The sequence below is a fragment of the Sus scrofa genome, chromosome 2 (assembly GCF_000003025.6).
Source record: "Sus scrofa isolate TJ Tabasco breed Duroc chromosome 2, Sscrofa11.1, whole genome shotgun sequence".
NCBI classification, from domain to species: domain Eukaryota; kingdom Metazoa; phylum Chordata; class Mammalia; order Artiodactyla; family Suidae; genus Sus; species Sus scrofa.
In genome coordinates, this window is record NC_010444.4 from 1989122 (window position 1) to 2009735 (window position 20614).

General features: G+C 61.4%; 1 protein-coding gene across 1 annotated transcript; it reads right to left on the bottom strand.

The window, feature by feature from the left end:
- Positions 106-19636, bottom strand: LOC110259222. The gene is made up of 3 exons (XM_021082621.1): positions 19416-19636; positions 4061-4252; positions 106-1195 (listed from the first exon to the last, which is right to left on the bottom strand). Exons 1-3 carry the CDS (start codon positions 19421-19423, stop codon positions 784-786), a joined length of 612 nt encoding a protein of 203 aa, XP_020938280.1. The 5' UTR covers positions 19424-19636; the 3' UTR covers positions 106-783.

Genomic DNA, 20614 nt, shown 5'->3' on the forward strand with positions numbered 1-20614 from the left:
CCGCTCTTGTGTCCGCTCCTGGGGGAGCGAGCACCTGTCTTTGGGACGGCTTGGCCTCCGTGGGGCTGCTGCCCACCTCTCAACACTGCCGCGCCCTCACCGTGTCTGCACCCACCCCGGCCAGGGGAGGTGGCCAGAAACCCCAACCCACTGGCCTTGGGGTGTTGGGGGTGGGGTGGCCCCAGTGACCGGGGGCACGTGCAGGCTGGCTGTCCCTGTCCCCGACTCCAGCCCGCCCTCTGAGCCTCTGCGCTCACTGGTGTCTTTGCTGGATGTTCTGGTCCCCTCGCCATCTGCTGGAGCCAAGCCCCCTCCTGCAGCAAGCTCTCTGGGTAGCTCCCCGTGAGACAAGCCCCCCGCCCCGCCCCAGGCCGCAGGGCCCTTCAAGGAGGGAGGGGTGGGCAGGGAGGGCCCGGGGCCTCCCCAGCCGGCACCCCCCGGGGGGAGGGGCAAGGGCAACAATTACTGGAAAGGCAAAAGCTGTTGTTTCCTTGTTGAGTAAATATTTGTGGAAACCCCAGGAGGCGGCTGGCTGGAGCGCGGGCCCTCCGCGCAGCCCCCGCCCCGCCGCCGCCCGCCGGCCCCCAGCCCGCGCTGCGCCCGCTCCCGCTCGCGGGCCGCCCATCTGGGCCGGGCGCGGCCCCTGCACCCAGCGCCGCTTTGTTGTGCGTATTATCGACGGCGCGCAAAGTGCCCCGAGCGCGTCACTCCTGGACGGGCCATTGCAGCCCTCTCGGGTGTGAAATGCAATTTACCTGAAATAAAGCCCAATTATGGAATTAGCTAATTAAAGCCGCGGTGGAGGCTGGGCCGGCCGGCCGGGCGCGCAACGCCCGCCGGTGCCCGCGGTCTGAGGGAACAGATGGCGCCCCGGCCCGCCGTGCGGCCGCATTCCTTCACTCCGCCCCGTAACTGACTTCCACAGCACACGGCCATCTGGTGTATGACACGTCCTGTGTGCCCCGGACAATGGCCCAGCAGACCTCTCCCGGAGAGGGCCGTCGCCCGGGCAACGGTGGCAAGTGCAGCCCAGGCCCATTCCCGGCCCCGCCCCCGCCCCTTTGTGGGCCTCGCCTGGCCGCCTGGCCGCTCCCGCCGACAATCGCCATGAGTATTTGTCCCCAGCGTCCGGCCTTTGTCTCCAAATTGGGCTTCCTTGTTGGGGTCCTCGGTGGCCAGTGGGTGCTGGGAGCATCTGCTGGGGGAACGGCGTGGGGGCTGGGAGGCTGCCAGGGGCGCCCACCTCCTCTGCCCGTGCCCCCCTCCCCCATCGGCGCCCTCTGGAGCCAGGGGGTAGGATGGCACCTGCAGAGCTTGGGCTCGGCCATGGAGGCCAGTCTCCCAGGCCAGTGTCCACCGGACATGAAGGTCTCCCAATCTTGGGGGGGGGGGGCTGAACTGCACCTCCTGCCTCCTCCCATCTGTGCAGCAGGAACAGAGTGCCTCTGCAAGGGGGTGGGGGACGGGCTGATGAAGATGAGACAGCTAAGGTCCAGGCACACAGTAGGTGCTTCATATAAAGTCCAGGCACACAGTAGGTGCTTCATAATGGGGGGCGGCAGGCACACAGTAGGTGCTTCACAGAAGGGCCAGGCACACGGTAGGTGCTTCATAGAAGGGCCAGACACACAGTAGGTGCCTCATAAAGGCAGCCAGACTGATGGTGGCGAGATGTCTGGCTGGGCTCCGTCCCCTCATTGTGTCCCCACTGCCTAGCTCCAGTGACCCCTCAGAGCGATTCCCCTGCCCCACTGCTGCATCCAGCCTCAACCCCCCCAGGTGTCTCCTTGGAGCCAGAGAGAGCTGTACAAACCCGCTGTCCTGCGCCCAAACCAGCTTTAGCCCCCACTGCCCAGGCCCTGCCCTGCCCGCCCACCCGTGGGGTCTCTCACTAGGAGCCCACCCGTCTCCAGCCGGGCGGGCATCTCCTTGCGACTGAGTGTGGCCCCGAGCTGCCAGCTGGCACAGCCCCCTCCCCGCTCAGAACCGCTGTGGCAGGCGGCCCCCCCACCTCACCGGGCAGGAGTCAGGAGCCCCCCTTCCAGCCCACCACTGGAGAAGGGGCCGAGCTGGGACCTTGAGGCCGCAAAGGGAGCGGCAGCCCAGGAGCGCCTGGCACAGGGCCTGGCCCCACTTGGTACTGCGGAAGTGCCAGTTAAATTAAGGAATAACATTTGAGTTTGCAAAGAGGCTACCAGTGCTGCCTGGACTGCAGACCTGGACCCTGGCAGGGCCCCGCCAGGCAGTGCCATGCAACAGATGCTCGGGGGAAGGGGCTGGCCACCCTGTGTGCTGGGAGTGGGGGACTGGGGTGGCCAGAGAGTTGGGGTGGGGGGTGGAGTAGCAAAAGGTAGCCCTGGGCCAGGTTCCTGGGCAGCTCCACGCACAGCCCCGAACCAGCAGCCTCCTGGCGTGGGGGTCTGCAACACCCCCCTTCCTAACGCGGAGCCGGTTCCTGGCGTGGGGGGGCCTTCCTAGCTCCCCGGAACATGTCTCCCCCAGCTACCTCCTGCGACCGCCCCCAGGACCTGGACCCAGTGGCTCACTGGAGGCCTGAAAGGGTGTCTACCCCCCCATTCTCGGCACTTGCCCCCACTGGCTCTCAGGCCCAATCACTGAGGCCCCGGGGGGCTGGGGAGCTGGGAGCTGGCACCCGTCACAGGTCAGCCAGGCAGCCGGCTCAGAACAGCCAGAGCTGGACAGACAGAGTTCAGCTCCCGCTGACCTCTGAGGGCGGGGGCCAGGGGCCGAGCCCTCTGGAGGCCAACAGCCCCCACCTAGGCCCTTTCCAAACCCTTTGTGCGGCAGAGCCCTAGCGGGCAGGCAGAGGGCCTCACGGCCAGGCAGCATGAGGGCCCAGGAGCAGGCGACCTCTGACCTCGCTGTCCAGCTACTATGTTTTCACCTGCTCGGGGGGAGCCGCCTCCAGCTCCAGCAGACCGGGCCCCAGTCGGGCCCCCTCCCAAGGCCTCGGACGTCAGAATGCCAGCCCCTCCCTGCCCAGGTCTCAGTGCCCACTGTGTGACAGGAGATCAGGGGTCCACGCTGAGCCCCAGGGCCTTCTCTCTCAGCAGGTCCGTCTGTGACCTGCTGGGCCCAGTTCTGGCATTTGGCCCTCCCTTTAGCTCCCTGTGCGGCACCAGGGGTGCCAGTGGAATGCATGAGGGACTCCTTGCCCCTGCACCTTAGTGAGGCAGCGGGGTGGGGGGACGCTCGGCTTGGGCCACATGTACCAGACACCAGAGAAGGCTCAGACCCCCCTCTCCCACCTCTGGCCCTTGTTCAGACCTCCGCCCCCAGCCTTCATCCCAGCGCCCACCTGTGGGGCACCCAGAGGGGGCAGGTCTGCCCTTAATTCCCAGAGCCGTGCCAGTCCCCCCGCCCCTGACCCCAGGCTTCAGCCGCACACACATTTGGGCAGTGAGCCCTCGGCCTAAGGACGAGTGCCTGTCACGGGCCTGGCACACCTGGCTCCTTCTGCTCCCCGGCTGAGGACCCAGGGCACAGAGCGGGCTGTGCTGAGACCAAGTTGAAAATGTGTCACATGGACACTGCAGGGACTCCCACTGCCCACGACTCTGGGAGCCGCCCCTCCTCTCTCACCCAGCCCCTCCACGCCCTGCTCGGCAGAATTCCCTCTGCGTTTCCAGCCTGCAGGAAGCGTGTGCTCCTTCAGAGCAACGTCACAGTGGGAGGCACGGGCGGCTTGGATCAATCACACCCACGGCCTCCTCTTCCTGCCGGGCCTGCGGCCCCAGGAAGCTAGTGGTGGCAGAACACGTGGTGAGGCGGGACGGGGTGCTTGTGGGGTCCACAGACTGTGCCGAGAGGAGAGAGACCCTTGGAGCAGAGAGGCCCTGGGGCACGTGGGTCCTTCCACAGGCTGCAGATGGGAAACCGCGTTCCAGGGCCGGCCCGGCCCAGTGCAGCACCTGTGTGGGTGAATTTGCCCTGGAAAAGCCTCAGAGAAAAAACAGGACTTCTAGTGGCAGAGCAGGTTGTTGCTGGGCCAGGAAACCGGAAGGCAGGGAGGGCTAGACTGTCTGAAACAAGGACTGACCTTCTCCGATTGGGTCGTGGGGCTGGAGAGCTGAGGGAAAGAGGCAGCAAGCCCCCCGGTGGTATTGACCAGCGCTCCTCTGCCGGCCCAGGTGGGTCAAAGAGCCAGGAAGCCCTCTGTCTGTCCAATGCAGCCGAGTGCAGGTGGTCCATCAGGACATGCCCACGGACGCCAACAGGGCTGCCATTGCACCTGCCATGCAGAAAACGTTGTTATAAGACTGACCACCGAGTCAATCCACCAAACTCCACTGATTTCATTTTGGTTGTTTCTTGGCTTTATCTCTACACACACACACATAATGTTCCCATCCTGACTCAGCCAATCTCTAGCTGTGTGTCTTTGAGCATAGCCCCTACCCTCTCTGAGCTTCCATCGGTCATTGCAGCCCCAGCTTCACAGAACTGCTGGCAGGGCGCTAAGCATAAGACAAGACATGAGCCACAGCCGCCTCGCAACCAGGCACCAATGACACACTCAGGGAGAGACATGCATGCGAACGGTTCTTTAGCCCAGCACTGTCTTTACATGTGACTGTGACACAAACCTGTCCCCGACATAGAGTCTCGATAGCAAATGCACACTGAACGGGACGCTGCTGGGCCTGCTACCTGACGGGCCAGCTCAGGTCACTGACCGGGACCAGGGCCAATTCCGCAGGAATGGCTGAGGGAGGCCAAGAGTGGCCCAAGGTCCATGGGGACAGGCAGTCCCTCTGCAAGGCCAAGGCACCCTGGTGTCAGAAGCCTCCTGCAGCCACGCATGGGACACCCCCTGAGCAGCCTCAGCCCTGTCTCAGTGCGACCCCTGGGCCCAGAGGGTCTGCCGGAGGGGCTTAGGGGCGGGCACACAGGGAGCGCTCACCCCAACCCTGCCCCCCGGCCCCTCCCGAGAAGGCCCAGCCCGCAGTCCCTCTGCCAAGGACAATGGAAGTGACAGGTCAGAGGTGGATCCGCCAGGCTCGGGGAGAGGAGACTCGTGCTGGGAGAGGCCAGGCACTCACGGTGGAGATGTGGAGGTCCCGACGGTCGATGGGCAGGAGCCGGGGGGGGCCCTCTGGGGGGCTGGGGGGGGCTCCAGGGACCCGGGAGAAGGGCCCAGCCGGCACGGACGGGATGGGAGGCCCCTGGAGAGAGAAGCTTCCTACAGAGAAGGCTGTTGGGATGCTGGGTAATGTCATTCAGTATTTCACGGGGTCTTAATCAAATCCGCTCCCCGTCCTCTGGGCCGTGGCCCAAGGACTTTGGAAAAGGAGAGGAAGGCGCAGAGCCTCCACCTGCCGCCCGCTCAACGGCCACCCGGCAGCCTCAGGCCCATTTTGGACCCCGAGCCCTCCGGCCTCCTCCCAGAGGCCTAGGGTGATGCCCATGACAAAGGCTGCGTCCCCACCACCCCGGAGGAGGCCTCGAAGACGGACCCCCCCCAAACCCCCCGACCCGAGGCCTCAGCAACACAGCCTCTCACGGAGGGAAATGGAGGCCCGGGGACCATGTGATGGGGGTCCTGGATGTTTGTCCAGGTACCCGGCACCTGGTCCCCCATCCATCAGACTCGCCGTGAGCAAGACAACGAGGCACACACAGTAGGCACCTGCTGAATGCTCCACCCTGGTGCCTCCGGCCCGCAGTCCCCAGAGGTCCCACTCGGCAAAGCCCTCTTCTTCCTCCCTGCTTCCAAACTCCCCGCGTCCATAGACTGGCAAAGGGCAGCCCCTCCGGAGAGGCGAAGGACCAGGCGCTCACCTTTCCAGCCCACGTCCAAGTTCACGTGTGCAAGGGCCGAGGGCTCCACAGGCACACGGCGTGGCCTCCCACCTGAGCTGCTCTGCTGGTCCTTTCCCACTGTCCCTACGGCCTTCCTGCTCTGAGCTGCTTCTGCTGTTTTTGGTTTTTTTTTTTTGTTTTTTTTTTTTTTTTTGCTTTTTAGGGCTGCACACAGACATATGGAAGTTCCCAGGCCAGGGGTGGAATCAGAACTACAGCTGCTGGTCTACACCACAGCCACAGCCACAGCCACGCAGGATCTGAGCCACGTCTGACCTGCAGCTCATGGCAACGGCCAGATCCTTAACCCACTGAGCGAGGCCAGGGATCAAACCTGCGTCCTCATGGATCCCAGTCAGGTTTGTTAACTGCTGAGCCACAGAGGGAACTCCACTGCTCTAAACTTCTGCAGAGTCTCTCTGCACATTTGCTGGAGCCAAGCTCAGCTTCCCTCTGCCTGGACATGCACTTGTCTCCAGGGTGTGGCCCCTGGGGACCGAATTGGGGTGCACACACCCCAGGAGCCAATGCTACTCTCCAGAGTCATGCCCAGTGGCCCTGAAACTGCCCCTCATCACCCCACAGAGCAGAGGCTTGGATGTTCCAGAAGGACCCTTCAGGCTCACAGGGAGAGGCTGCAATCCAAGGGGTGCCTCCTGGGAGTTCCCACTGTGGCTCAGTGGAAACGAATCCAAATAGTATCCATGAGGTTACAGGCTCGATCCCTGCCCTCACTCAGTGGGTTAAGGATCCAGCGTTGCTATGAGCTGTGGTGTAGGTCGCGGATGTGGCTTGGATTCTGCATTGCTGTGGCTGTGGTGTAGGCCAGCAGCTGCAGCTCCCATTGGACCCCTAGCCTGGGAACCTCCATATGCCACAGGTGCGGCCCTGAAAAAGCCAAAAAAAAGGGGAGGGGGGCACCTCTCGGGGCTTGGAGGCCTGGCCACCCCTCTCAGACCCAGTTCTTGTCCCCAGGCAGCCAGGTAGGCACACCCAGGCGGTGGATGTGGGCAGAACAAATGCACATGCGAATGAGTGATTCAGCTGGAAACCCCCACATGTGTCTGTGTCCAGGGACAGAGTGAGGACCCGGAGGCTGGGCACGTGGTGAGCCTGCCCATCCGACGCCCAACTCCCTGCTCATAACCACCAGGAAGCCCCTCGCCACCCCAAGCACCTCTGTCCCCCAAAGAAAACGGGGCGAGCCCGCCACTGTCCTCGCCCCCTGCAGAACCCAAGCTGCTGTGGGGAGGCAAGAGGCCTGTCCGGGTCCCCTGGTGCCCACCGACGCCCTCCCCTTCTCCCTCCCGCCCGTCTCCATCCTGCCACAGCCCCAAGGTGAAGGAAAACACTCCACAAACCCGCGTGTGCCCAAGCAGCTTCAGTTACCCGACGCCCGGCTAGCCCTGCCTCCAGCGGGCCCTGCCAAGGCCTGGCACCACTGCCCCCAGCAGTCCCTCTTGCTGCCAGCAAGCCCCCGAAGCCTCAGGCTGCGGGCACATTGCTTTCCCACTGCCCGACTCAGCCCTTTTCCCCCGGGAAAAGGCCTCATTGTTTCCCCCTGGCCCCCGCCTGGCTCAGAGACACCCAGTCTCCGGGCCGCGAGGTCACCAGGCCGCACAGAATCCACCTGCAGCCGCACCAGCTTCCAGGAAACCGAATCCCAGCGGCAGATGACAGCCTCGGGCTGCAGGACAGAGCACCCATTCAGCCTCTGCCAAAGCCCGCCTGGCCCGACCTGGTGGCTGCCTCCCCCACCTGGGCCCTCCCACGCCTGGGCACCGGCCTCCAGGGCCAGCCAGCACTGCCCAGGCTGCCTGCCATGGCAGGGGACAGAGGACTGGGACGTGCCCCGCCCTGGGTGCCCAGGACAGGTGTGAGGGTGGATGGAGAAGGGGCCAGAGAGCCTGCCCCCCACCCCAGAGCCTCTCAGACAGCAGGCAGCCTGAGCCGCCCAGGGGCCCCTCCAGGCTGAACCTTAAGGGAGCTGTTCCCGCAGGGGGCCCCGTCTTATTGCACCCATTTTATAGATGTGGACTTCCAGGCTGGAATGTTGTCTCCACCCTCGTGAGGAACAGAGCTGGGGGGACTTCCTAGCCTGCCCTGGCCCTGCCCAGGGGTCCCCGCTAAGCAAGCAGGAGAGCTGGGTGGAGAAGCAGCCTTGGCGGGGGGCAAGGCAGGTGGGACAGCAGCTGAGAGGGCCAAGGTCAGCCGGGCCAGCCTCCCACCCCAGACCTTCCTTTGGACCCATTTCACAGGTGAGCCAGCTACTGAAGCGAGGGGACTCAGGGGGGTGCACTGAGGACAGAAGGCCCACTGCCACCCCTTTCCACCTCAACACCCTGCAGGGGAGACCCAGCATGCCTTGGGGTGCTGAGACCACAAGCCTTGGGAGGTCTTGCTGGCCCGTCCCTCTCGCCTGCCCCCACTGACCCTCAGCTCTGGCCTCTGCACTTGGACGTGGGCTACAGCCTCATGGATCTCGGGGAGGGGGCGGGGGAAACAGGCCCCAGGCCTCCAGGCAGGAGCTACTTCTCCTCAGCTACATCCCCCGCCAGGTTGGCCACTTGTGGACCAGACAGGAAGAGAGGGATGGCGTGGGCAGGAAATGCAGGCGGCTTAGCCACAGCATCGGTGCAAGCCCGACCTGCCTCGGCAGCCGTGCGGGCTGCGCAGGTTCCGTGGCCAGGACCCAGGTTCGAGGGCTCCTTCCCGGCTGCCCTGTGCTCCCTCTTGAGCACCAGCCCCAACCAGGATTCAGCCCCCAGGCTCAGAGGCAGTCCTGCTCTCCAAAGGCTGGGCCACGAGTTGCCCGTCGCTCGGCTCTTCTGCCCGGTTGGTCACCCAGAAAAGAGCATCCCGTGGCCCGGAGGCATGAACCTAGGCTCCGACCCAGCTTGAGAAGCAGGGACTGGACCCAAGAAGGGAGCCGGTCTCCAGCCCCAAGCCCCGCCCCCACCCCCAATTCTCCCACCCGCGGCAGCTGCCCCAGCTCCGCCCCATCAGGACCCTGGCACGGCTGCCACCACCTCCATCACCTGCCATCTGAGTCCTTCCTCCCCATCTCCACTTAGCAAACTCCTACTCATCTGCCAAAGCCCAGGGCGAGGGGCCCCTCCTCCTGAAGCCCTCCTGAAGGGCCAGCCAAATGAGGCCCAGGCTCTTCCCCCACAGTTCTTGGTGTCCGCTGCCGGCAATGACTGTGTCCTTTGCAGCTGGGCTCCCCTACGGGCAAGTGCCCCTTCAGGGACTCGGGGGGTGGGTGGAACCATAGCATGCAGAACACTTGGGGATTTGTCTTGGAATTGCCAACCTGCACAAAGCCAACTGGCCTGGAGCTGTGAACTCCAAGAGCAGGGAGATGGGTCCCTTGCAACACTGGGTGCTGGGCGCCACTGCTGGCTGACCGCTTGGGCCGGACCGTGGAGAATGGGAGGAGCCCACCAAGAACCACTAAGGAGGGGCACGCCCTCCACCGCGCTCAGCTGCACCCGCCTCCAGCACTCCGAGGACCCGCTGTTCCTCAGGAGCCCCCTAGGGTGCCACCCACCCCACCCCCACCCCGAATGCGTTCCTGCTCCGCCAGACCTGCCCACCCCAGGACATTCCTTATTCACACCCCACATCTGTACAACTTTGCAGGTGGCATCAGGGGAGCCGATTTCTCAAATTCTCGGTGCCCCTCCTCCCCATGGACCCACCCACAGAGATCTGGGAGAGGCAGGTGCTGCATGCGGGGCCTGAGCCCACACACAGCACAGAAGAGGCCCCAGCATCAGGACCATCGTTCTTGCCTTTTCAAGGCACCTCACCCTCACAGCACCAACGAACCACCTCATGCCAGCTTCCAAAGGGCACCTGGGTGCCAGAGGCCTCCACGTCCCAGGTCTCCCCACCCCAGCACCTCCGTGGGAAGAGTGGGAGGGGGTTCTCTGCCCCACGTACACCATGAAAATGCAAAGTCAGGCAGAGAAACGCCCCACCCCCGTTCACACGGCTCCCCCGTCAGAAACCTTTGCCCTGCCTCTCAGGCATGTCCCACAGATGAGGCTGAGTGTTCCCCAGCCTCGTCTCAGATGGGAGAGCTCGCCCCTCTGGGTGGCTGGAGGCCGAAGCCCCCACACCTGCTGTCCAACACCTGGCTGCAGGAGGAGCCTCTGCGTGCCCACACCCTCCTGTGTGAGCCTACCTGCGCAGGGGACGCCGCCTTAAATACTGCTCCCTGGGCCGTTCCCATCGTGGCGCAGCAGAAAGGAAACCAACTAGGAACCACGAGGCGGATTCAATCCCTGGCCTCACTCAGTGGGTTAAGGATCCCGGCTGCTGTGAGCTGTGGTGTAGGTCACAGACGCAGCTCGGATCTGGCGTGGCTGTGGCTATGGCGTAGGCCAGCAGCTGTAGCTCCAATTTGATCCCTGGCCTGGGAACCTCTATATGCTGCCAGTGCGGCTCTAAAAAAAAGGAAAAAAAAAAAAAAATACTGTTCCTGAACCCCCGGTTTCCAAGAAAATCAGTTGGCAGGCTAATTTTCACTAGAGTATTGTTGACTACTCGGCTTTCGGCTTTCTCTTTCTAAGCGTGTTATCCCCCAGAAGGAGCAGCTGAAGACGTCATCTGAACACTGACATATATATTTCTGGGAAGCTTTTAGAATTCCGGCCCCTGCTAAGGGAAAATACTTGAAGGCCCCTGCAAATCATGACTCAGTCTGGCGCACATGGCTTTAGAAGTCAGCACCCGCCTGCGTCTCCAGTGTCCCCCCCTTAGACACTCTGATCAGAATGTCAGACCCCAGCCCCATCCAGATGAACGGGGGTGGGCGACGGCCCTCTCCCCTCCTCCTGCCTCACTCAGGACTTATCTCAAGCCTCCTTCCTTCAGGAAGCTTCCGCACCCTCAGGTCAGGTAGGGGCCCCGGCCAAACGGCCCCTCCAGATATGCTGGGCGCTGGTGTTAAAGACAGTGACCGCAGATGGAAGTCACCCTGAATGGGACCAAGACTCCCCCTTTTCCATCTGGGGAAGCTGAGGCCCAGAGATAGCCACACCCCTTTGGGGCGATCCAGAGTCTGAGCAAGGTTGTTGAAAGCTTCTGGGACTTAGACGGGCACCAAGTGCCCAGGGACTCTCTCTCCAGGACTGCCAGCCCTGCTTCCTGCCTCCAGGACCTTTGGCCCACCCTGCAGCCCCACGTGCACCCACGAAGGAGTCACTCAGTTTCTCTAACGCCACCCCCAACCCACACCCCCACCCCCACCCGCTTCAGATTCCCAGAGGGCTTTGGTCCTGAGCAAGGGAGATTTGAATGCTGTCTTGTCACTGAGCCCAGGTCACCAAGCAATGTGCCCATTGCCAAAGGTTTCCCCTGACTTCTAAGGCCCACAGAACACTTTGAAGCCATTGCTTTCAAAGATTTAGGGCATTGGGAGTTCCCGTCGTGGCTCAGCGGTTAACAAACCCTATCTGCCTAGGATCCATGAGGATGCAGGTTCAATTCCTGGCCTTGCTCAGTGGGTTAAGGATCCGGTGTCGCCAAGAGCTGTGGTGCAGGTCTCAGACACCGCTCGGATCCCACATTGCTGTGGCTGTGGTGTAGGCCAGTAGCTACAGCTCCAATTCATCCCCCAGCCTGGGAACCTCCATATGCCGCAGGTGCAACCCTAAAAAGACAAAAAAAAAAAAAAAAAAAAAGATTTAGGCCATTAAAGACCATGCAGGGTTGTCGGGTGGGTCAGTTTTTAGCATCTCCCAAGACATTTCCCCCACCCCGCCCCCACCCAGCCATGCCCCCTCCACCCACGCATCCACCAACTAGAATTCTGGCAGGACACCGGCATCCCCAGAAGTCCCTGCCCAGGAGGTAGCTCGGGCAATAACAGGCCCGAGGTGTGATGACGTGGGCAGAGGCGGAGGGGCCCCAGCTGGAGCCACAGGACCAGGCCAGAGTGGGGGGCTCCGAAGCTCCGGGGCCTGCCTCCTGCACAGGCCCAGCGAGACCCAGGCCGGCCCAGGGGCCGCGGGCCGGGCAGGCGGGGGCGGGGGCCGGGGTCGGGGGTCCGGCCAGCTTTAATGCGCTGACAAAGCCTCATTTGCAGGTCAATGCCGCGGCACACTCGCCTCTCCCCTCGCCCGGCGCCCTTTGTCCGGCCGCGCCCGCTCCTCGCGCCAGATGGCCGCGGAAATGCTAATTTCGGGCGCCCCCCACCCCCCGCGTTTAATTGCGTCTTTGCAGATGGGCCGCGAGTGTGCGCTTCATGCAGATGAGCGCGGCCTGGCCGCTGCCCGGCCTGCGGGCCGCCGCCCTCGGACCCGGACCCGGAGCCGGCCAGGCCGGGGGCCGGAGCGAGGAGGCCCGGGCAGGGCTGCGGTCCCCCACCAGCGCGCCGCCGGGCACGAGCGGGCACCCAGCGGGCCGGGCGCGGGAAGCGCGCTTCTCTCTTTTCATTTCTCCAAAATGGGATCTTAAGTGATTCTGAATGAAAACAAATTGGCCCGCTTTCTTCTCCAAACAGACGCGCAGCGCCGTGGGGGCGGCGGGGGCTGGGGTTGGGGGGTGGCCGCGGGACCCCTGCCCCGGCCGGGCCCTTGCACGGCGACGCCAGGCACCGCCTCGCCCCCGGATGGTGCCGGGGCGGCCTGGTGAGTGCTGGTGGGCGTGGGGCCTCACACCGGAGCCCCGGCTCCAGAGACTCTAGCAGGCGGAATGCAGACACACGCCCTTCCCCCAGTTTCCAGCCAGAAACATGCCCAGGCCAGGGCTGGACACAGAAATGAGACAGGCCACGGTGGGCACCAGCTCTGCGGGTCAGCCTGGCCCCCTGGGCTCTTTCAGCCAGGACAGGAGCCGAGCTGTCCCCACAGGCCTCCACCCCAAGGGGGGAGGAAGAGCCTTCCGCCCTGGCCTCCCCGCCCCCACAGCTCTGTGCCCAGAGCCATCTCAGGCCAGACGTCAGGGACAGTCTGGGGGGCTTGGGAGGACCCACAGGAGGAATGAATGAGCGAGGCGGTAAGGGGAAGATCCTTTGTGACCTTCTAGAAGCTTAACCGTGAACTTACAACCCCCCTGCTTTGCTGGCTGATGGATTTGCCCTACCACCAGCTATGACGTGGTAAAAAGAGGGCCATTTTCTGGGCCAGCAAATATTCCCGACGCGTCACTCAGGGCAGCACAACCGCTAGAAAGAAGAGGGGCCGTATGTGCCTTCGCTTTTTCTGCTGTATTTTTGTCGTCTGGCCGGGTGGACTCAGAGGGACCTCATGGGGGCTCCAGCTGACACTCAGGCCTGGGCCAGAGGGCTCAGCCGACCCCTGATGCCCAAACTGCCGGCCCAGGATCTGTGCCAGCACAGTGACAAGCTGTGGGCAGGGGGCGGCTCATGGGAAATGCACAGCCAGGATGGACCGTGGAAGTTTCCATGGTCACGGGATGGAAACCATTTCCTATCGATGTGGAAATAACAGGTGGCCCCCTCAGGCCTCCCGTTTCATTTCTTTCCAGGAAGCAGTTCAAACGGGATTTGGACACCCGTTTGAGACAGACAAGGTTTGGTCCTGACCCCCTGCAATCACTTCATTAACCAGAGACTCCCACCCTCCTCCTGGGAGTGGCGTGGGAGCCTGGTTGGTAGGGGGCTCCTCCACCCCTGCCATGTGTCCTGCAACGGTGGCCGTGCCCGGCCTCAGCAGCCACTCTGGACCTGGGGTCCGAGGACGGCATCTGCCCTGGGGAGCGGCTTCCTTAGCGCATCTGTGGTTTTCTCTTGTTCCTGTCGCCACTTTTCGAAAACCTGGGGAAAGCCTGGCCTTTACTAAGACGGACGCCGTCTTCTCCCAGGTTCCCCGCAGTCACCAGCCGCTGGTGGAACGAAAACTTGCTTCCAAACCTTGCCTCTTTGTTTACCACCCTCAGATCATGGGTCTGAACCCTCCCATCATGGTCAAATAATTTGCAATTAAAACAATATATGGGAGTTCCCGTCGTGGCACAGTGGAAACGAATCCAACTAGGAACCGTGAGGTTGCGGGTTCGATCCCTGGCCTCGCTCCATGGGTTAAGGATCCGGCATGGCCATGAGCTGCCGTGTAGGTTGCAGACATGGCTCAGATCCCGTGTTGCCGTGAGGGAGCTGTGGTGTAGGCCAGCGACTGCGGCTCCAATTGGACCCCTGGCCTGGGAACCTACACATGCCATGGGTGCAACCCTGAAAATACAAAAAAAAAAAAAAAAAAAAAAGAAAGAAAGAAATAAATCTGTAGGCATGTGTGTACATATGTATTTACTCTAGTGCTTTAAAATATGTACTGAAATATGCATCTTGAACCTAAGAAGTAAATATGGGTCCCCAAACTGCCATCTCTAGTGGCCTCTGGGGAAATCGTACTTTCTTTCTGAGGCATTTCTGTATCGCTTGCAATTTTTTTTACAACGCGTGTATAATATTTCTACAATCGAGGGAAATAGAAGGCTCTTTTCATTTGGGGAATTAAAAAAAAAATTAAGAGCGCCATTGGTTTGCCAACCAGGTGACTCAGCCTCGCGGCAGCAACTCTGAGAGCTGGCCCCGGACCAGCGGGGAAGCAGGAGTCGGTGGCAGGACCACCTGACAAGAGGTGCCGCCTTAGAACAGAGGCCCGGGGAGGCCCCGGTAACTAAACTCCCTTGGACAGAGGCCCTCCCTCTGCCAGATTCCACTTGGACCCACTCTCGGTTCCAGCAAAATTCCTAAGTATATTGTTGTTATCGCTATTATTTTGCAATTACGTGACATTTTTTAAATGCCTGGAGTGTTTTCCAGCCATTTTCACTAGCTCCTTCTCACTCTGCCCACCAGACAGGTCAGCATTTTGCTTGCCATGAGGCAGGCCTGCCAGGACTCAGAGAGGTCAAAAAACCTGCATGGGTCACACAGCAACAGGGTGGTGGGATGAGAACAGATACCGGCTCCGGCCCCAGGTCATCGGTAGAATGTGGAGTTTGTGTCACATTTCAGCCCCTCCTGGGCTTCTGTTTGCATTTAAGAGTTGAAATTGGGGTGAGGGGGGGGACAATGGGAAGAGAAGAAAAAGCGGGAATGTGATGAGAGAAAAAAGTCAGGCACAAGAGACAGAAACATGCCCTGACTCTGAGGGGTGTGAGGCCTGGCAGAGTGGCCACCCAGAGGCCCAGGGGCAGGGGACTCAGGGCCTTGAGATGACCTTGGCAGCTCGTGTTCCCTGCATCCCTGGATCAGGGCCAGATTCTAAAGGACCTGGGAAAAATAAAAGAAAATAATTTTAAAAAAAAATAAAAGGGCGTTCACATCATGGCTCAGCAGGTGAAGAACCTGACGAGTACCCATGAGGATGTGGGTTCGACTCCTGGCCCCTCTCAGTGGTTTAAGGATGTTGAGTGTTGTGGCAAGCTGTGGCACAGGCCACGGATGCGGCTCGGGTCCTGAGTTGCTGTGGCTGTGGCGTAGGCCGGCCCTTGCAGCTCCAATTCGCCCCCTAGCCTGGGAACCTCCATGTGCCACAGGCGCAGCCCTAAAAAGAAAAAAACAAAATAAAATAAAGGAGCTGGGCATCCATGTTTGGACTCAGAAGAGAATATCCAAATATACGGTCCGGGGGGCGGGAGAGGGGCCTGGGAGGACAGGGGTCTCCAGGGGCCCCTCCGGGCCCCTCTGAAATCTGCGAGGCCCTAGAGCCTGCATTAGTCATAAGCCTGAGTCACCAAGCTCAGCACTCTCATGCTGACCCAGGCTGCCAGAGGCCCAGCCCGGGCAGCTCACCACTGGGCAAGCCCAGGCCACAGGGCAAGGGGCGCAAAGGGAAGCCCATCAGTGTGGGCTGAGTTATGTTGGATCCTCCTCAAATTTCTTTGTTGTTGCTGTTGTTGCGTGTGTGTGTGTGTGTGTGTGTGTGTGCACGCGCACACACGTTGAGGGCCACACCTGCAGCATAGGGACATTCCCAGGCTAGGGGTCAAAACGACTGGCCTGTGCCACAGTCACAGCAACACGGGATCCCAGCCGCTTCTTCGACCTACACCACAGCTCACGGCATCACCGAATCCCCAACCCACTGATTGAGGCCAGGGATCGAACCCGAATCCTCATGGACACTAGTCAGATTCATTTCCACTGCACCACAAAAGGAGCTCCCTAGATCCTCCCAAAATGTCTGTTGACGTCCCAACCCCAGTATCTCAGAAAGTGATATTTGGGGGCAGGGCCTTTAAAGAGGAATTAAGGTCAAGGGAGGTCACTAGGGTGGGGCCCCGACCCCACAGGACTGGGGTCCTTAGAGCAAGAGGGGGTCAGGACACACACACACACAGAGGGACGGCCCTGCGAGGACACGGGGTCGGGGGGGTGGGGCAGACGGCCGTCTACACGCCCAGGAGAGAGGCCTTGGGAGAGACCAGCCCTGCCCACCCCTGGAGCTCGGACTCCAGCCTCCAGGACGGGGGCCAGCGAGTGTCTGTTGGTTAATCACACCCCCACCCCATGTGGGGGCCTTTGTTACCAGGACCCGAGGAGATTAACCATCCCAGCGTCCCCCCCACCCCAACGAGACAGAGGGGAAGACCCCTGTCCAGACCACGCAGCTGGGACGGACAGAGACGCCACACCCCAGACCCCCAGACCGGCAGAAACCCCACCCATGCCAGGCTTCGAGACCTTTTCTAAGTCAGAGCATGAAGCCGCCTCCCGGCAGGCTTCCTAGAGCAGCGGTGTCCACGATAAACGTGGAGAGTCTTCCCAAATGCCCCTGCCCAAGGCCAAGGTGAAAAACTGATGAGCACATCCCCTGGCAGTGCGGCCCTCATGCTGGCTGGGGATCTGGCTGGCTTGGGTGCCTGGGAAGGCTTGATGCCCTGGAGAACCAGGGCCCGCCTGGAGGGCCAAGCCCAGGCCTGGGGCTCCCTCCCGCTCTCGCTTCGTTAATGGCCTCAGGCAGCCCGGCTGGAGTCAGCTGATGAGCCCATTCTGGTGGCATCGAGAGTCTCCCGTATCTATTTTTCCACGCGCACATGTTCAATTAAATTTCGCTTTTGTGCCAGAGAGGCCTCCGATGTGAGCGTTTCTTAGGAGTTTTTCCATGTTTTTTTATGTCCTCGAAACCAAAGTCAGTCACCAAGTCTCAGAAAACACCCTCCTGGACGGAATGGGTAAAAGAGGGAAGAAAAACACAACCCAAAACAAAAGCAGAAGAAACAAAAGGGAAAAAGCATTGGCTGCCTTTATACAGAATCTCCTGCAAGGAGACAAGTCATTCCGATTGAAACGTTTCCATCGTTCCGGGTTCACGGAACGCGCTTGTCGCGTTGGGCAGAAATGCAAATCCTTTTTCCTTTGATTCAAATATTTAAATTTTCAAATATATATGCTGTGACAATTGAATGGCAGCTGACCTCACTTATTTTTATAGAAGATGCGGAAGCCACGGGTGGCAGTTAATCTAGCCAGCAGTGGCCCCCACAGTTTGGGGGGGCGGGCGGGGGAATAATCCTTTTATTCAGACATTTGGCTTAAAAGAATAACAAGGAGAAAAAGCTGGAACATAATTGCATTGCATGGAAAACAGAGAAAGAATTTTTTCTCTCTCTCTCTCTCTAAGAGCTTTCTCTTTTTCCTTCCTCAAAGAGTGAGGCTCATGGCCAGAGGCTGTTTTCTTGTGTTTTCCTCCGTTATTGCTCTCAGGAGGCCCCCCACCCACCCCACCCCAAGGGATTTTCATCCTTGGGCTGACTGCCCCTGGCGCATTCATTCATTCTCAACCATTCATGGAATAAATTCCAGTGGAAGACCTACTATGTGCCCTGCCCAGCCCAGCTCTGGAAGCAGACAGACACCCCCACCCCATCTTCCTTCTAGCTCCCTCCTTGGGGGTCAGGAGGGGACCCAGCGCCCCAGCAGAGCCACCCGCCAGCCCATCAACGCCTCCGGGGTTTCCTTCGCAGTTCCCTGGGGCCCCCAGAGCCCCGAAGGGCCCCAGGCGGTGGGAGGGGGAGGGGGAACGCCCCCCTGGGTCGGGGGGCAGGGCTGGAGTCTGCCCCGTCGTTGTCGCTAAGTCCTGCTCCTGGGCTCCCGGCTCCCAGAGGACCCCGGCCCAGCCCATCAGCAGGACCGGGTCTTTAATATTTAAAGAGCTCTCCCGGACGTTTCAAGAACTCCCCGACAAGATTTTCTGTGATGCGTGTGCTGTTGGGACATCTGTCTTCTATACCTAATAAAGTCGACCGGATTCAGAATGAACTCCTCGGCATCGCTTTGAATCCGGGCTCACATATGGTTGGTAATTAGCTGGCTATCTCTTGGAGTTAAATGATTTTTTTTTCTCGCCCGTTCGCATCCATAATAGACGCGAACAGAGTTGTGATTGTTCCCTGTTGCGGGACATTCTGCGCCTGAATGAGCGGGGGCTGCTGTGTCGACGCGGATTTGCCATATGGTTGCGCGGAGCCGGGAAGAATAGGCCCCTGTGTGTGCGCCCGGGACGCGGCGGCGCGGGCCGTGCCAGCCGAGCAGAGCCGGGTGCCCGCCCGACGGCGCAGGAGGAGCGGGCGCCACGGCCGCGAGCACACGTCGGGGCGCGGGCTTCCCGCGGGCCGGGCGGACAGGCCGTGCTCGGGGACAGACGCCGGCCGCACCGGGCCGGCTCCCCGCCGCCGGCTGCGCGGAGGACGCGCAGACGGACGCCCCGACGAGCGCACGACGGACCGACGAACCGACGGAGGACGGACGGCCGGCCCGCGCCGCCCCGGGGCCCTCGCGCCCGCGCAGGCCGCGGGCCGCGGCGGGGGCCGGCCCTGCGGCTGCAGCAGCCCCATTGTGAGGCCGGCGAGACAATGGGCGGCCCGAGGAGGCACCTGCTCGCCTGAAAGGCCCATAAATCGCCGCCGCGTCCAGCTGCCTTCCCGCCCCTCCCCGCGGACCGGCGAGCCGAGCGCGGCCGTGGCCCCGAGGGGGAGCCTCCTGCCCGCCGCCGCCGCCGCCGCCTTGCCGCCAACACCGCACGGCCGCCCATCAGTCCGGGACCGCGGCCGGGCACCGCCACGGGCTCCCTCCCTCCGCGAGCTGCTGCCTGCGTGCCCGCGGGCACCCACCACGGCCTCCGCGAGGGAGAGGCCTGCACCCAGGGCCGCCGTCCCCTCCGGTGGGCAGCACCAGCCTTCCTCGGGGCGCCCGCGCATCCACCCAGCCGCTTCTGGCCCGCCTGGGCTCAGGGTGCCCACTCAGCCACCTTTGGACTAAATTCTTGAACTTTTGAACCCCAGTTGTCACTGTCGCTGCTGTTTACCGAGTTGGGAGCCCGGAAAGCGCCCTGGCGAGAAGGGACCAGACCCCCTCCCCCGCCGCCCAGCCCCCAAGGCCTGGGTAAAACAACGAGCTGCTGCCTCCCAGGGCCGCTGTGCTCTTGCCCCAAGTTGCTAAAGGAAGGCCCAGCCCAGTTAGGGACCTGCCAGCCCCTACGAGTAGGAGCGGGGACCCTGCCTGTCCCAGCCACAGGGAGCCCAGGGTCCCCTCCAGGCCAGGGCCCCCGCCCTTCCCCCCTCAGGACGCGTTCTCAGGTACCTGAGCACACAGTTTGGAACACCTGAACACTCACCTGTGCATCCAGTGCAACTTCGCCTATAACCTTTGAATAAAGAAAACCAGCCTGCAGCCATGGTCACCTCCCGTGGACGCCCCGGGACAGAGGGAAAGGGGACGTGGGGCAAGACGTCCAGCGCGCACACTGATTGGAGCCCAGGCCACGGGGGTGGGGAGGCCGACCACGAATTTCCCCATGTATCTGGCGCAGCTGTGTATCTCCCCAGGTTTCAAGCATTTCTGAGGTCTCGCATCAGTTCCCTTGATGGCTCGGCGGGCTAAGGATCCAGCACCACCATGGCTGTGGCTCAGATTGCAGCTGTGGCTTGGGTCCCATCCCTGGCCCAGGAACTTCCACATGCCACAGGCATGGCCAAAAAAATAAATCCAGTATTTTTTATCATGTTTTTTTTCTTTTTACAGCCACACCTGAGACGCATAGAAGTTCCTGGGCTAGGGATTGAATCGGAGCTGCAGCTGAGGCCTACACCACAGCCACGGCAGCACCAGATCGGGGCCACACCTGCGAACTACACAGCAGCTTGTGGCAATGCCAGATCCTTAACCCACTGAGCGAGGCTGGGAACCCAAATCCTCCTGGACACTATGTCGGGTTCTTAACCCAATGAGCCATAATGGGAACTCCCTTGATTGATTGATTGATTGATCAATTGATTGATCGATTTTGGGCCTCACCTGAAGAACATGGAAGTTTCTGGGCCAGGGATGGAACCTGCACCAGAGCAGAGCCCAGGCCTCTGCAGTGAAAATGCCTGATCCTTAACCCGCTGTGCCACAAGAGAACTCAAAAAAAATTTTTATTTACATAAAATAAATAAAAAATCAACATTTTTGATGGCCCCAAGTCTCCCTCCTTGGAGGCTGGAGGTGATGGCCAAGGCAGGCCACCTTGACCACCAGGGAGGGGTCATGAGCTGCTACAGGGGCTATAATGCCACCTTGGGGGCACCTAGGTGCAGCAGAAGAGGTGCCCCCAAGAGTCAGGCAACAAGGCCTGCTCCGAACAGCCAACCTCAGGTGGGCTCTGCGGATGGACTCTGAGCTGCGTAGAGGGAGGGTGTGGCCCCTGGCGGAGGACGAGGGTGCTGAGGCCAGCTGGCCCCTCCCCGGCAGCAGCTCTGTCCCCGGATGGACATCTTGCCTCTTTCTCCATGGAGAGGGCTGGGCCTGAGCCCCGCAGTGGTCCAGGCATCT